This window comes from Podarcis liolepis, assembly GCF_965112155.1.
Source record: "Podarcis liolepis genome assembly, chromosome: 6".
Classification (NCBI taxonomy): domain Eukaryota; kingdom Metazoa; phylum Chordata; class Lepidosauria; order Squamata; family Lacertidae; genus Podarcis; species Podarcis liolepis.
Window position 1 is genome coordinate 30,832,493 of NC_139559.1, and position 16,719 is coordinate 30,849,211.

The 16,719-nt window shown below is 43.4% G+C and overlaps 1 protein-coding gene across 1 annotated transcript in view; it reads right to left on the reverse strand.

Annotated features, from left to right (window-relative positions):
* MTCL2 (microtubule crosslinking factor 2) overlaps nt 1-16,719 on the reverse strand; it is a 92,452-nt gene that overhangs the window by 44,417 nt on the left and 31,316 nt on the right. Inside the window, exons 3-4 of the mRNA XM_083507876.1 lie at nt 13,478-13,636; nt 841-903 (exon numbers count right to left, since the gene is read on the reverse strand). Of these exons, the coding sequence (XP_083364002.1) occupies nt 841-903; nt 13,478-13,636 (222 nt within the window). The remainder of the gene's footprint in view (nt 1-840; nt 904-13,477; nt 13,637-16,719) is intronic.

The following is a 16,719-nucleotide window of genomic DNA, read 5'->3' on the forward strand; positions in this document are numbered from 1 at the left end:
GTAAAAATATTTATTTGCCAGAGCATGTTGCAACTGGTAAATATGCCGAGGCAGGTGACATGCTGGAACATTTGAAAATTCGAAGGCCTGTTGCCTATTCCTCTTACAGCGCACACCTCTGCTTGAACCCTAACAGCTATAAGTGGCATCTATTGCAAGAGAAACAAGGCAGGGCTCTCTGCTTTGCTTGCCTACAAAATAAAAATTAAAAGATCCCGAACTTGCACTGCATACTAGTACGGTGGGTCCACTACCCAGGACTCTATGGTGAGAAAATAATTAGGGGCAATGGTCAGTTCTATCCCTCCTTATCTTGAAAAAAGATATTTGCACAACTTTCTTGCTAGGGGGAATAGGGCTGGCACCCTATGCCAGGTCATGCACACAATAAGCTAGTTTAGGGAGCTACATTCCAATAGCTGGTGTTAAGACAACTAAGGCAAATATGTTTGCTAAGGCAAACACATTCCACATATCTGTTCCTCAGGAATTGAAGACCAGCCGAAATGTACATTTTGAAGTAGCCAGATGCTAAGTCAGCTCACTGTTGCACATAGACTGGTCTATTACTCAGACTAGCTGTGGTTCTCCAGGTTATGATCATTCTCAGCCCTGCTAGCAAAGTTCCTTTTCACTGGAGGTGCCAGGGATTGAACTTAGGACGCTCTTTATGCAAAGTGTGTTGCTCTACCAGTGAGCTGGAGGGTCTCCCTTGATGGGGTTAAGAGAAAAAGAAGGTCGTCCTCTGGTACAAGGTGAAGCAACTACACGAGTGCCCAGCAGTTCAGCCCTTCCAGCAAGTGCATTTTGCAAGCTGCTTTGCAGGAAGGTGTTAGGTACCTGGACAGATGACTTCTTGTCTGTCTTCCCAAGAGAACGTGATCCTCTTTTCTTCAGAGAATTCTGAAACAGAAGAGGTAATGGAAAGGATAGTTATTTACTGAATTTATTTCCAGCAAAGTTTCACAATACGTTGCACATATTGATCAAAATTATTTTTACGTGATGAATCTGTTAAAGAGGCAATGAGTTTAAGTAATATGAGCCCTTCATTAATGAAATATTGTGAATTATATAGATATTTAACAAAAGTATTCATTTTCATAACTTCATCACTCTTTCTATATCCTACCATATTGTCTTTTATTACAACCCATATATTTCTTTGTTCTTCAGAACTTATCAAAACCATACCAAGCAATATATTATAGAAAGAGTCTGCATTTCCACAAATTTATTCTATTTTAGGCCCATTTCTCTTGAGCTTATATAGTATTTTGACATTAAAGCCAACTCCTAAAGTTTGTTGATCCAGTCACCAGCTGGGAGTACTTTTAGGGGCTTCCTTTTTTTTTTAGCATTCTACATTTTTACTCCCAGAATCATATATGAGTTTAATTCTGTATGTTTTGTATTTATTGAATGACACATATAATTTAGCAACAAAATTAATGACGCTGTATTATATTGTAATGTCTCAGATATTAACTTTGTAATAATCTTTAAGCACACACAAAAATGGAATTAAAAAAAACTAGAAAACGAGCTGAGCGCTATTAACAGGCACAAGTCCTTAACATATTCCTCCTCCTTTTCTATCACCATGAGTAAGGGCATTATCCTTCACCCACAAACTTCTGTAGAAACTGCCATGGCTGGAGTCCATAACAGTCTGAGATTCCACTTCCCCACCCTTAAAAAAAAAGAGAGAGTATTTCTGCCCAACAGCAATAGTATGCATAATACAGTGGTACTTTGGTTTTTGAACATCTCCATTGATGAACATTTCGGTTTTGAACGCACCTCGGAAGTCAAACATGCCACGCGGCTTCCGCTGAGTGTGAGATCCTGGGGCCTAGCTGTCGGCTGTTGAGTTTTCGGTTTTCGAAAGTTTCAGAACTCAGTCTTCAAGAACGGATTACGTTCGAAAACCAAGGTACCACTGTAGTACTTAACTTTAAAAAAGGAATCTGACAAGACATTTCCTAAGACTGGCAAGGTTTCACTAAACTTTGACCATTTCATGAGAACCCAAGCAGGAGGAGTGAAGGAAATAAGTATGAGTGAAGCTGAGAAGGCTTTTCTTGAGCTTCCCACTTTCAATGGAGCCCAGTGAGGGTGGGCCGGTGAAGAAAATGGCCATGCGACAGAAAAGCATGGTAATGCAGTGTATATCTCATTATTACACATCGCAACAGCATTTAATCTGAATCTAGTTTTAAGGAAGTTTGGACTGGCATCCGGAGTAGGCAAGCATCGCACGATTTCTGCATAAACTGGAGTAGGTGTGGACCACAGGGCTGGACCATAATGGTAGAAGTGGAACAACTGCACCAGAGCCTATGTCTGTCTGCAAGGGGCCATCTTGCCTCCATTTACTCACTGCTATTGCACCCACTGTCTGCCTTGCCACCTCTGTCTGTTGTGGTATACAAATATGTATATTAAAACTAACAAATGATTTTAATTCGGCATGGGTTTTGGGTTTTTTTAAGTTCCTGCACTCCTTTGGGGGATGGGGAGGGACCCTTTCTGAAAACTGCACCTGGGTCTTCCCCATCACCTTAATCCAACCTTGGTTGTTATGCTTTAAATGTCACAACTTGTATTCAGGTGTGCTATGCATTAATAGAAGCCAGCGGATGAGGGTGGGTGGGATATTCCCAAGTGATAATTAGAGCTCTTGGAAATCCATGCGTGACTTTTGTTGAAAACTGTCATTTTGATCTGGGCAGGCACAATTCCTGTGCGCAAAGCCAGAAGAGCAGCATACACAAATGACTCTAGCTTTCCTGACAAAATTGGAAAATAGAAGCCACTTCGTATGGGAATCGACACATCTCTATAGCTAAGTGGTGTCGTCTGACATTTGGAGAGCAGCAGAAACACATCCTACATACAAACACAAAGGAAAGGAAAGCGCTGTAGAGAATAAGGTGCCATATCTGAGATATCAAAGGTCGAGATTTCTTTATAAAGGGCTAGAAAGCTTTGAAGATTCTTGATCATATGGGCACAGCCTGGCTATTCATAGTCAAGACATGTGCTTTCAAGTTGGAGAAAAGAATAACAGTGCAAGGTCCAATGAAAAAAAGATTACATCTTAATCACCTTGGCTGAAGCTTTACAGAAAAACCACCTTTGCAAGGCTCAGACAAAATGCAAGCAGTTGATTATTGCCTTATATTTCCAAGTCACTATGCTTCCCATAAACTAGGGTCTCCTCCCTTCTATTTGCACGTTAAACCACTTTTTTTGGGGGGGGGTTTGAATCAATGCCCCAGTAGCCTAGTAATCATTGGAATGCCTTATTCGCCAGGTAGTTAACAAACCAGATTAAGTCTTCCAACAAAACAAGAGATAGAAGTATTCAGAGATTCTATTCACTCTCCCAGTAGAACACTGAATTGGGGAGACGACAATGAATCCATCAATTTGGAACCCAACTGTTGTGTTCGCATTATGTTGTATAGGAATTGGTAACATCCAGTGATGAAAGCTATCATTATTCTGTGCCAAGCAAGTAGCAGGGGGCACACTGGGTTGTTCAGTGTTCAGAATTCCTCTGATTATCTGATGCTGGGAATAAACAACGGCAGAGCTGCTTGCCTTCATACCCTGCCTTTGTCTGATGCAGAAAGAGAACATGTATGTCCAGATTCCAAAGGAACAAGGATCGTACAATTTTAAAGTGGCTTTAGAAATTGGCTGTGCTTGATTCAGAACTTCCTCTCCCTCCTCCTTTTGTCAGGAGCTGCTAGGATCTGTGGGGTGGCTGCCCCATATAGTGAACCACTGGAATCAGAGGTTGCAGCCTTTTTGGAAAAGAACCAGAGAGAAATAGCATATTCCTTCGGTTGTTCTTCAGTCCTGACTTCTGACTTGCTCTATGCCTATGGCTTATTACTTGACTTGCCCTCACACTGGTGCCCACAGCCCAGCCCTGGCATCCTCATAACAGATGACAGCACAATCCTAACCAGGTCTACTCAAAAACAAGCCCTAATGGGGTTGCAGTCAAGTAAGTGGGTTCAGTGCATCAGCCTATCTGCCACCCTTTGTGTCAGAGAAGAAGAAGCCCACGTGGTCACAGAAGATACCACATTTGTCTTGGGAGTGTGGAGACCTGGGCTTAAATTCCAGCTCAGCCAGGGATTCATTGGGCAGAAAGAGGTACGCTGCCACCACTAAGCCTCGTTCCCCAACCAGCAAGTCTGAAATAAAACACAAATTTGCTGTGATTAGGATTATAATGTCATGGAGAACAGGGCTATCAATGACTGCTAGCCACAATGGCTGTCTTCTAACTCGGCTGTTGGAGGTATGTCTCTGGATGCCAAGTCACTGGGAATCGTAAGTGGGAAGAGTGCTGCTCTGCTCCGTTCCTTCTTGCAGGTTTCTTACAGGCACCTGGTTAACCACTGTGAGAACAGGATGCTAGACTAGATAGGTCATTGGCCTGATCCAGCACAGCTCTCCTTATAAGACATCTTATGCCCTCAAATTTATTTTACTACTAGGTAAGACTATAGCTTTTTGCTGGGCCAACTTTTGAAGCTCCAAATCTTGTAAATACTTGCCAATAAAAGGTTTCTCCTTGCCTAATTTATGTCTCTCTTCTGCCTCCTAACAAGCACCTCCTCACTCTGCAGGAGAGACGGAATGCAGCCAGTGCTATTAAAACGCTCGCTATAATGAAAAGCTGGTCTGCCGCTCCCACCCTCTAATACTCCCACAAAGCGTTCAGTAAACCAAGCAGGGAGATACACATCAATAAAAGTCATAACACAGGTCAGAATGATGCCCCTTGGACGCCATTCTGTCCACATATAGTGAGCCAAAAATATTCAAAAGCTGGTGCTACAGCTCCATAGCCAAGAAATGCAGCTGTGAAATGTGAGCCGCTGCTTGTGCCAACGCTCAGAGATCCAGGCCACTCCTATTAAGGACAAACCTATTCTTCAAAAGCCACAGCTTCTCTCAGTGGCTTGGCACACCCTAGACAGCAAGCTGGAGGTCCAAGGGAGGGATATGGAGACAGCAGCACCCAAACGGTGCTGCTTGATCCCATCTCCAGTAGAAATCCAACACATTTGCACCACAGCAGTAAATGATCCCTGATGAGGTTGGTGAGCCAGCCATTCCAGCTCCCACCCTTCCACACAAGCCAAAAAAAGAACAAGCCAGTGATGAATTTCACCAAGGCCAAGAACACACACCCAGCAAGCTGCCTGTGAGATAGAGGCTAGTTGGCTCTGTTTGCCGGACAGACAGCTTTGCAGGGTCCCTTCTGCAGCAGTCTAGAATTCCTTGTAGTGTTTTAGCACTTCCAACCTCCCCAGACTATGGCAACCCATTCTGGTGGTCTCCACTCAGAGCTACAGGTATGCAGTGGTCATATTTTTCTGTAAACTGCCTTGAGTGTTGTTTTTTTTATAACCAGAAATATAAATTATATGAAATAATTAATAAATAAATGCATGTTTTTATGGTTTATTTATTGGACAAAGGACCCAGCATTCTGAATACCGAGCTCTTAAAAGTTGAAGAGTGTATGAATAATGCACAGGGTAGTAGAAGAAGGGGTCAGAGGATTTCCAGTGGTCGGGGGGTGGGTGTCTTTAATGACCTTCACCATGATTACAAAAAGCACAATGATGCAAACAAGTGATCATGTGCAAGGATGCAATTTTTTAAAGATAAAGAAAGCAAGAGGGAAAGGTGCAAAATGCAAAACAAATTGCAGAATGAAGTTGGGGGTTTTTTTGCACAGGACATGGCTCACTATGAGTCAGGAGTCCAATGTTTGTTTTATCACAGAATATGTACAAGTGCAGAGCAAATAGCTGGTTTTCCACAATGAGTGAGAGGTGTAAAAAAGGGAAATGCCCCCCCCCCCATTTTTCAGGGGAACTTCCTGTCGATGGACATGCTGCATCAGCAGTGCAGGAGAATATAATAGTTATAGTCACTCTGTCATCACAACAAGCAATTCCCATGACCAGCATTGCGCTGCCGAGTTGGCTGCCACCAACATAAGCCAGACTGGATCTGGCTGGTTTTATAACTGATTTGGCTGCCCTGCTGTTTTCAATGCCCCCCCCCTTTTTTGCTGCAGTTTGTGCACATTCGATAGCAAAAGCTAACAAATGTGATTAAATGTGACTGCTACCATGTTGATGCAACCAGACACACACATAAGCTCCCTTTCAGACCCCTCCAGGCTCCAGCATAAACAAGTCTTTCTGAATCCCTCCCCCCTGCAAGACAAATGAAGCCACAGGTGCAAACAGTGCGCGTGACAATTAATTGGCCTTTCCAACACTTATCCAATTATCAGAGATGCTCCCTCCAGCTGGAGAATAATCAGCACATAATCCCCTTAGGAGCAAGCCCCCTCCCACCACTCAGAAGCCTTCTAGAGGTAGTTTGTGCATGCCCATAGCTGTCAACTTTTCCATTTTCTTGCGAGGAATCCTATTCGGAATAAGGGGGTTTCCCTTTTAAAAAGGGAAACGTTGACAACTATGTGCATGCCTGAGCACCATTCTGTAGGTTAACAGGCAACTGCAAAAGACAATGGATGGGATAACTGAAGCTGCACTGCAGGCAATAGACCCTAAACTGATTGTTCTCCAGAGTCTCCACCTCAAACATATATTGAAGAAATGCAACTGCTCCAAGTTTGCACCTAGCTGGTTTCTTCTTAGAGCAGACCAGAACGGTGGTACACTTGGAACCATTGCCAAGGATGATGGTATAAATAGGCTGCTGAAAGGTGTGAATATCCTAAGGGAAGCCAGCTGGATTTCATCGACTGCCATCACCCAAATATTTGTGCTGCCTGCACTTTAAAAAAATGTAAGTGATTCAATGCTGAGTCCCTAAGCCTAGAAAAGGGAGCTTCCCCTCCCGACCCACCAGCATTTGAAAGAGGAAGCTGGCTTACCTGCCCACTGAAAAAGGAATGCATTAAAAAGTAACAGGTTTGCAAAGATTTAAAAGGGAGCCTCCCCAAATAAATGATCAACCTTTGGTCAAGTTGATAAAAATATGACAAACTGACCCCTTCATGCAATACACATGTGGAGGGGGCTGCTTATGTCTTAATGAACTTGTTTCCAATGACACACAAGAATCTTGGAGCAACTGCATATGGCAAAACATAGTAGCTACAGAAAATCCAGGAAAAAGTATACCAAATTTTTTGGGAAAGAACAACAGCAGCGAGAATGTTGGTCGCCGAAGATTGGAAGGGAGAGAAAACCCCAACGAAGGAGGAATGGCAGATAAAATTGTTTGATTATTTGGAACTTGCAAAAATGACAGAAACAATCAGGAATCAAACAAACCCAAAGTTTATCAAGGAATGTGAGTGTATTTTAAAAAACATTGTTCCCAACTAAAATCTTTAGTATGCTTGGATTAATTTTCGCAGATTACATGATTGATAAATAATGCATTGGATATAACATAGATTATGACAAAGAACACAGTAAAAGGGGAGGGGGAGAAAAAAGGGGGAAAGACCCACAGTGAGGTAGATGGAAGTCACCTGTAAAAAGTAGAAGACTATTTAATCATGATTTAAGATCCTGAAGACATATGGTGTTGAAGATTTTCATTAAGTATGGGCGTTTCTTCATGATCTTTTTGCTGTGTATTTTGTGTATCTTGTGTTGTTTTGAAGATGAATGAAATACTTGTAATATCTAATGAAACTAATAAAAAGCTTTGTTTGTTTGTTTGTTTTGCAAAACAGGGATTCTGTGTTTAGATATTAAGTCAAATGCCTCTTGGCAAGGAAGAAAACAGAAGGTGAAATTGGTGACTGGGCTTGAATCCTGCCAAGTCCCCAACAGGCTAGGGATCAGCCCCCTTCTCCCTCCATTGAAAGACATAGCAGCTACATGATGCAAAGTAACCTCTTCATCTTCCCAGGAGGTGCCAGTTCTTGAGTGTGAAACCCAACTTATATAGAGCTAGTCTTACAGTGCATTAATAACAATGAAATATGTAGTCAATGGAGACAGCTGCACAGCTGGTTGGAGCCAATGGAGACAGCTAGTTAGCCACCTCTTAGACCAGCGCTTCTCAACCTGTGGGTCCCCAGATGTTGCTGGACCACAACTCCCATCATAACCTGAGCTCTGGCCTTGCTAGCTAGGGGTGATGGGAGTTGTAGCTCAACAACATCTGGGGACCCACAGGTTGAGAAAGGCTGTCTTAGACCATGGGTAGGCAAACTAAGGCCCGGCAGCCGGATCAGGCCCAATTGCCTTCTAAATCCAGCCTGCAAATGGTCCAGGAATCAGTATTTTTACATGGATATAATGTGTCCTTTTATTTAAAATGCATCTCTGGGTTATTTGTGGGGCCTGCCTGGTGTTTTTACATGAATGTTTTATTTAAAACGTTATTTGTGGGGCATAGGAATTTGTTCATTATTTTTTTTCAAAATATAGTCCGGCCCCCCACAAGGTCTGAGAGACAGTGGACCGGCCCCCTGCTGAAAAAGTTTGCTGACCCCTGTCTTAGACAAAAGTACTGCCTTTCATAAATTTGGGGATTTAGGAAGTGGAGGTGGGGAAAGGATCTAGATGGAGCATAGAGACTTACAATTTTGCCTGTACACACACTGGTAATTCAGAATGAACAGTTTCAGAAATCAACTCCTTTCAACCCCCAGATGCAATCCCAGCATGCGCACACAAGGAAGCAGTTGACAAGACACAGAACTGTAAATACATGGTTAAGAGGTGCTAACCAACAGCAGGCGGGAAAAAGGCAATTCACCCACAGCACCAGCTCATCCTTACAAAAACGGAGCTCTGTGGAGAAAATCAGTATTAACAGCATCCTGGTCTGTGAACTATGGAACACTCATCCTAGAATACAAAACAGATTCCAATGGAGCAAGATATGGTTCTGCTCCAGAATGCCACAGAACCAATAGCCTTCTCTCCAAGATATAAATTCTCAATGTGGGATATAATACTCCTAGAACTGTGGCTGCTAACTAAGAAGTATGAAACTTAACACAACACTCTTGCGAAAGCCCAGCAGCATTATAAAGCTCCACTTTACTCCACCTGATCCTAAGGAGGCATCAGACGTTCAGCAGCAATTTGGATTTTGAGATCTTCCTCCTCTTGCCTTGCTCTTCCAGTTTCCTGGCTTTGCTTCGGCCACAATGCTTAGGAGTATTATATCCCACATTGAGAAATTAGATGCTTTTTAAACAAGACCGCACACCATTCTGGAGCTATAGCAATGCCTTGGGGAACCTGCTGAAGAGCTTTCCAACGTGATCCAGAAAGCCGATGAGTTCTATTCTCATTTCTCAAGATATATTCCAGAGGTGGAAGAAGAGGAAGGCATGGCAGCAGAAAGAAAAACTGGGCTGCAATGTGTTTCAGTCCTTCACTTTCACAACAAAGATGCTACTACACTCTCTCCCTCCCTCTGTGTTTGTGTACACACACACCACCCAAGTCATCTGTATGCAACACCAACTGTTCAGGTCTCTGTGTACACACATCATGTGACTCCAGTCTGGCATGCTGGCCACAGGACAACCCTCTCCTCGCCTTCATCACCCATCTCCCACTGACAGCTACTGCACTTCTTTTCACTTGCTATTCAGATCATGCACACAGACTGCTCAGAAACCAATCTCATGCCCATTAGTACTGTCTGCTGTGTGGATGGGCAGACAGGCTGCCTAGAGAACAATAAGCAAAGGGGAAAGCTGCAAGTCCTATCCAGTATTGTTACGGAGGGCTGAGGCTTCTAAGCTGCCCTTGCGGCCATTTGCTCTGTTCTGAAATGTGTCCTAGGCATTACTGCAGGGATTTACAGGTCCACTTGCACCCACTAACATTTCTCCATACAGCTGTGCAAGTAGATACAGAACTTCAGGAATAAAAAATTAAAAGTGTAGGAAAGGGGTTCCAGCAGCCTGTCACCATGGCTGTGGTCAAGGAAATGGCTGCGTGTTCCCTATGTATACACCAGCCTTTCTTCAAACTGTTGTATACCCACATTTATAATTGCATATTGGAAATTAAATTGTCAATAAGAGCCTGTTGCAAGTCTGTTAGCCATTCACACGATTAGGGACAAACCCCCATGTATCTGCAAAGAGAACTGAAGACTTTGAGAGAAGGCAAGATACTGCAGTAGAACCAAACTGCCCATTAGCAGCAATTCTAAGTCAGGGCAAAGAACTATTATTATTATTATTATTATTATTATTATTATTATTATTATTAAAATTTATATACTGCCCTATATCCACAGATCTTAGGGCAGCTCACAGGATAAAATCACAATATAAAATCACAAAATACATAATCAAAATAAAAACAAGAACAACCCAATAACCTCCCACAATTAATCAGGGAGGGAAAATAGAATTTAAAACACACACAAAATATCTGTAATAAAACATATAAAAATAAGCACCCATCAGGTATCATCAAGGAGCAGGCTAAAAGATCAATTTAACTGTCTTTCAAATCAAAACATTTTAGCCATTGGGTTTTTTCCAATTGCAACGATTCAAAGATGCTCTTTGATCCAGTGGATCAAAGCCTACAACATGCAGAAGGGCTGGCTGGGCCCACATTTCCTATGTGTTAGTTTTATTTGCTATAAGATTTAAGTTCACACAGAAACAGCACTGCAAGTGCAACGGAGTACTGCTCCGGAAGGGTTTAGTTTTATAGAAAAATGGTAATACCAAGGTGTGTCAACTTTGGGCTAAAAAAACTGGTCATTGTATTTTTTAATGCAGAATGAATCAGGATAGTAAAGCAAGGGAGTTTGCCTGGCCTGACTCCAGCTAGGGTAATTCCATGTTGCAGACACTTAACTCTTGCTGTGACTGCAACTGGAAACCAGATTCCTTTTGGCCTACTGCCCTGACCTCACTCACAGTTCCATTCTACACCACATTTTTGGCAACCTTGTGAGCACCAAGAACTGTTTGCTCTCCCTTAAGATAATCCTGTTGGGAGCTATTGAACATGCATGTTTTGTCAGCTTTGCTACCTAGCACTTCAGCAAGCCCCAACTATTTTATGTTACACTGCTACTTTCCTGCAGTGAAGTGCCTAAATACAGCATCATTAGAACTATACAGCATAATGGTACCAGAAGACCGTTATGCTGAGAGACCAGAAACAGAACCTGATGCCAAGGAGATTGTTAGTGGTCTGAGATCCATTCACCTACACTTCCATGACCCCATTTGACTGCAAGTCATCAAATGGATATGAGAAGTGCCTAAACTATACATAGTTTCTCTTGGAGGAAGCAAGGATATGGCACATTCCAGCTGCTGGCAGCAAACACAAGAACCAAAAGGGCAGACATGAAAAAGATAAGACCACAATGTGTTTTAAATGGCTAGCCTAAAGCTATTGATCACCATCAACCACAGGTCAATACTCCATTTTGCTCTGTTCTTCCTTGACTTTGTAGGAAAGGTTGACTATACGTACCGTATTTTTCACCCCATAGGACGCACTTTTCCCCCTCCAAAAATGAAGGGGAAATGTGTGTGCGTCCTATGGGGCGAATGCAGGCTTTTGCTGAAGCCTGGAGAGCGAGAGGCATCGGTGCGCACCGACCCCTCTCGCTCTCCAGGCTTCAGGAAGCTATCTGCAAGCCTTGCAAGCCCGGCGGGAGTTCCCGCGGGCTCACAAGGCTTGTGGGCAGCAGCCTGCAGCCCCGGCGAGTGTCCGCAAGCCTTGCGCGCCCGGGCAGGAGCTCCCGCCGAGCGCGCGAGGCTTGGGGCGGCAGCCTGCAGCCTGAAGCACGCGGAGCCCTCCGGAGGGTGCCCCGTGCTTCGGGCAGGTGTGCGCAAGGCTTGGGGCGGCAGCCGCGGCAGGGGGGGAATACATTTTTTTTATTCATTCCCCCCCAACCCCCCCCCCCGAGGTGCGTCCTATGGGCCGGTGCGCCCTATAGGACGAAAAATACGGTAGTTCTCTTTTACTGCTTGCATTTGATTTCCCAGAATTGAAATTACAGCTTCCATTCAATTCCAATGATTCATAATGTGGAGTCCAAGAGAAGCCCTCCCTTCCTAAAGAACCTCAGCTTCAATCATCTGGCTAGGATGCAATTAGGGGGAATGGTTTTGCCCTGGTACCACTCTTATCTGGAGGACAGTTCCCAGAAGTTGATGCTGGAGAACTGACTCTTGGCTACATGGCTACTAGCCTATGGTGTTCCTTGAGGCTTCCTTTTGCTTCTGTTGCTGTTTGATATCCACATTAAAACACCAGCAGAGATTGTCTGTGGATTTGGGCTTGGGTGCCATCAGCATCTCACTTTTTCATCAGATACAAGGGAGGTGGTAGAAGTTCTGAAATATTGTTTGAGCGTAGTTGCAGGCTGGATGTGAGCAAATGTGTTATCCGGACAAGATGGAAGTGCTGTTGTTTAATAGGAAGACTAGTTCAGGATTAGGTGTACAGCCCATTCTGGATGGAGTTGCACTCTGCCTAAAGAGTCAGGATCAGAGTTTCAGGGTGCTCCTTCATCTGGCATTGCCCATAGGACATTTAGCCCCTCAGGCTCTCTACTAGGCCTCCAGGGCTATCACAGGCCCTCCAGACCACACACCACCAACCCAGGCCACTCTGCCCAGGCTCTGCTCCACATACCCCTTTAGTGGGTAGAATGTGCCTCTTGAACAGCACTAAATGCCTTTTGCTAGTCTGGAAGCAGAATGCAGTGTGTGTGTGTGTGTGTGTGTGTGTGTGTGTGTGTGTAGAGAAACCTCTGGCTTCTGCTTAGCTGGAATGTAAACCCAGGGGTAAGCATCACCTATGTTGCTCCACTCACTTTTGCCTCTTTTCATCACTGGTATGTGGCCCCGGAAGATTGTCTGTGAGAAAATGTGTCTCTAAGACTGGAAGAAACACAAAATACCCCTGTCCTAGGCACTCAGAGATAGCCACTGCAGCAACTTTGTACATCTTTGGCTAGTGCCCCAGCCCTTTCCTGGAGATCAGCTACACATGCCTTGGTCACACTCACATTAGATTACTGTAATGTGCTCCACATGAAATGGCCCATTGAAAGTGTATTAAGGAGAGAAATAAAAGAAAAGGGGGGAAAGCCAAAGATACAAATCTTTGCACTGCGCCAGTAGATGTGTGTAAATTTGGAGAAACAGCCTTAGGGAGCCTTAACAAGCAAGCAACTTGATGGTCATCCAAGTTCATGTCTTTTGCATGTTTCATCCACTTCCCAACACATGTTTAGAACACAACTTACTAGTAGCAAAGAGGTAAGCAGGAGACCTGGGAAGATGTAATGTTGTAGATTCTATATGCCTTGAGCAAGTCACTCCTCCTCAGCCTAAGCTAACTCGTGGGCTTGCTGTGAAGCTGGAACACTGATCAAAGCTCCTTGGGAGAAAAGAGAAGATAGAAATGCAATCCCTTAGGATAGTACTTACCTCCCGTAGCTTATCCATCTCATTCTGCAGCACCTGCTTAGCCAACTCACTCTCAATGAGCCGTTGGCGCAAGTCCTCATTCTCATCCTCCAGCTTAATCCGTTTTTTCTCCACTGTCTCCAGTTCATTATGGAGCCTCACAGAGACATCTTTGGCTACCTATAAACACAGCAAAAAGTAATATGAGGTTTGGTCCTCAGATCTGATGCACAAGTTAATATTACCAGCAGTACTGACATTGGGCTTTAGATTCTATTTTGATCAGGGATATATATCCCACCTGACTGTCCCTCTTCCAAAATCCTCACTGGCATTTAGCTTTCCTGATCTATTTAGAAAGAAACAGATTTTCTAACATTCAAAATTGCTTAAGTAGGAGCTACGGCTTGCAGCGTAAAATTGTAGGTAAGCATTTTGCACAGATTTCATTTTTAATCCTTTAATTCAAGTTGTACCAGCATAATTATGTTCAAGATACGAAATGTTAGCAAGAGACACATTTTGCAGGTCCCTCCCTCCTCTTATGTGGCCCAAGACTTTATTCTTAATGAAGAATGCAGCCATCTTGGGAACACAGCATGGCTTTGCACATTAGAAGCATGCACTGAAAAAGGAAGCAAAAGTGATGATATCGGACAATATAAAAAGGATTTGTGCAACTCTTCATGAGGGAGCACAAGAGTTGTGCCTACATTGAATATATACATCTTGCCATCTTTGCACAAGAACCAGAAGTATGGGGAAAACCAAATCCTCTTGAATCCCTCTTCCTTTTAGTAAATGATGCACCTCTTGTTATTCAGCAGCATTATGGTGTATGCTTTGCTGCACAGCCCCCCCAAAATCAGAACTTTCACAAAGGTTCTATGCCCTTATGTCCATGATCTTATGCCCAATGGTTCTTTGAATGCCAGCTTCTCTGGATACAGAAGAGGGAATAACTGTCACATACAAGACTGAGATGCCAGTCACTTCTGAGTTTGTTCACTGCGATGGCTGGCAGGTTTTAGATGCACATCAGCAAGTTTCAGAAACTGTGCAAAATGGGAATTAAAGGGAATCTAGACACATTTAGATGCACCAAGGTCACCACCTAATAATTCTCTGTGAATCCACAGGCATAGAAGGGGGAACAAGTTGGTGGTGCTACATTATGCTCTCAGAGCTTTCCCCATTGAACCAGGATAGATATTTTTTTAAAAAATGTATTGAACTGAAGAGCATGCATCAAATATTAAAGTTACAAACAGGTTCACTAACGTGAATATTAATGGTGCAATGGGTAGTCTAGCAATTACAGTAGCACACCAACCATACCTCCTACTGTAATGTGAGGATATAAAACACACACGTAATTCTCTATCATGGGTGCAGAAGCATCAAATAGGCTTTGCCACTGGCACTTAGACATGTCAGACTCAGATTGTGCGACCAAAGTATAGCCAGGAAGAGCATTCAGGAGGGAAAGGGTAAGTCAAATGCCAAAACTGTAAAATGGGAAAGACCACAATTCATGTGAATCTGTTGAGCAGACTGAATAATACTGAATCTAAACTATTTGAGACTCAGGATTCAGACTTTCAAATGAAAATGTCAAAAATGGGGCATGGTAAGAGCTTTACTGTCTGTTCCATGGAAGAGTCATGGAACACTGAATTACTCTTAATATGTGGCATATCTCTTAAAGCATCTGTAGACACAGGAAGTAGTTCCACAGTCCTGATGACCTTATGTTCACAAACATTTTCCAGCAAATCCCAAGCAATGAATTCTGGTCCCCAGGGACCCTCTGGGCTTGACCTCTTCTGCAGTAAAGCTCTCACAATATGGCTTTATCTGATAATTAGGGTCATAGGTAGTCCTTTATCACAGCCCAAGGAAAGAAGAGAGGTTCTTCACTGGGAAGGAGGAAATTAACTTTACAAAAAATGAACTTTTGCAGGGGGCGGGGGAAGCAACCGAAAGACCAGATGGCAAAACATCAATATCTAATTTCAAGACCCTCCGCAGTGTGTGATCCCAAATAAAACAGGGGTACCCTGTATGGAATCTCTAGAAAGCACCACTAAGCCTATATAAAACTTTAGACTGTATGCTGCCAAACCTGCAAACATAAGTGGGTTTTCCAGCTGCGGGTTGAGTTCTGCTTTCCACACACCCACACAGCCTTCACCCATTATAAACACATAGCTTCCAATGAATGTTGATTGCCTCCTCCTCTTTTTTAAAAAAATATTTTTTCTTTATATTTTCATTTTACAATAAACACAAAACATAAATTTGAATTATTCCACATCATATTTCAACTCCCCTCCCCCCCTTTCAGAGGTTTCTTACACTTACACTGTTTTTTTACTGCATTTTTGAGACTGACACAAGGGCTAGCCAATCAGTACTGTGCAAAGAACAAGTCTCTGCTGAGCTCAATCCGAGTGGGGTTTTTTTTTGGGGGGGGGAGTGCGTATTGAAAATGTTACATGTCCCCAAAAAGAAATGAGAGTCTTTCCACAGCAAGCTTACAGTTAAAATTGCATACACCTCTATACACACTTAATACTGGCACTACCTCACTGTACAGAGAACCTCCTTTGATTCTTTTGCGTGATGGTAAAGAAACTGCAAAGGTTAGAGAAGGCCATTACATTTATATTCAAGTGCCAGGAGGGGGAACTTCAGTTGACATGTGCAGACAGGGCTTTCTCCCTGCTAGACAGGAAACTGGCATGGGTTTTACACCACAAAGATGTGACGGGCAAAGGACAGAAACCGAAGGCATTACCAGGGCAATCGTGATGGACAGGGCAGGTTGGAGAGGCAGAATGCTACACTGGATTACGGAAAAAAGCATGCAGTGACCTACAGTGCACAGCTGATGCTAGAAAAGTCACCCTGTGTCCCACATTTTGTACTTATTTATACAAATCCCCAGTTGCATCCTGACTATGGGAACTGAAAACTGAGCTAGGAAAGAGGCAAATGGTAGTACAGCTACTAGCATGGAATCAGCTTAGCCAGAGGCTCCAGCAACACCATCAAGGTGGGGGGGGGGGAGTTCCAGTTATTTCCTGCTCCTGCAAGGAAAACACTTGATCATAGCAAATGGTAAGGCAACCAGGAGGCAGCTGTTACAGGGTTCAGGGAAGGAGCAGAGCGAGAAAAATGCACCGTGACAAGCATATGGCAACTATCACACTACATCTAGCTCAGAAGAGGGCCAGTCCATGCAATGACCTCTTTGGAAG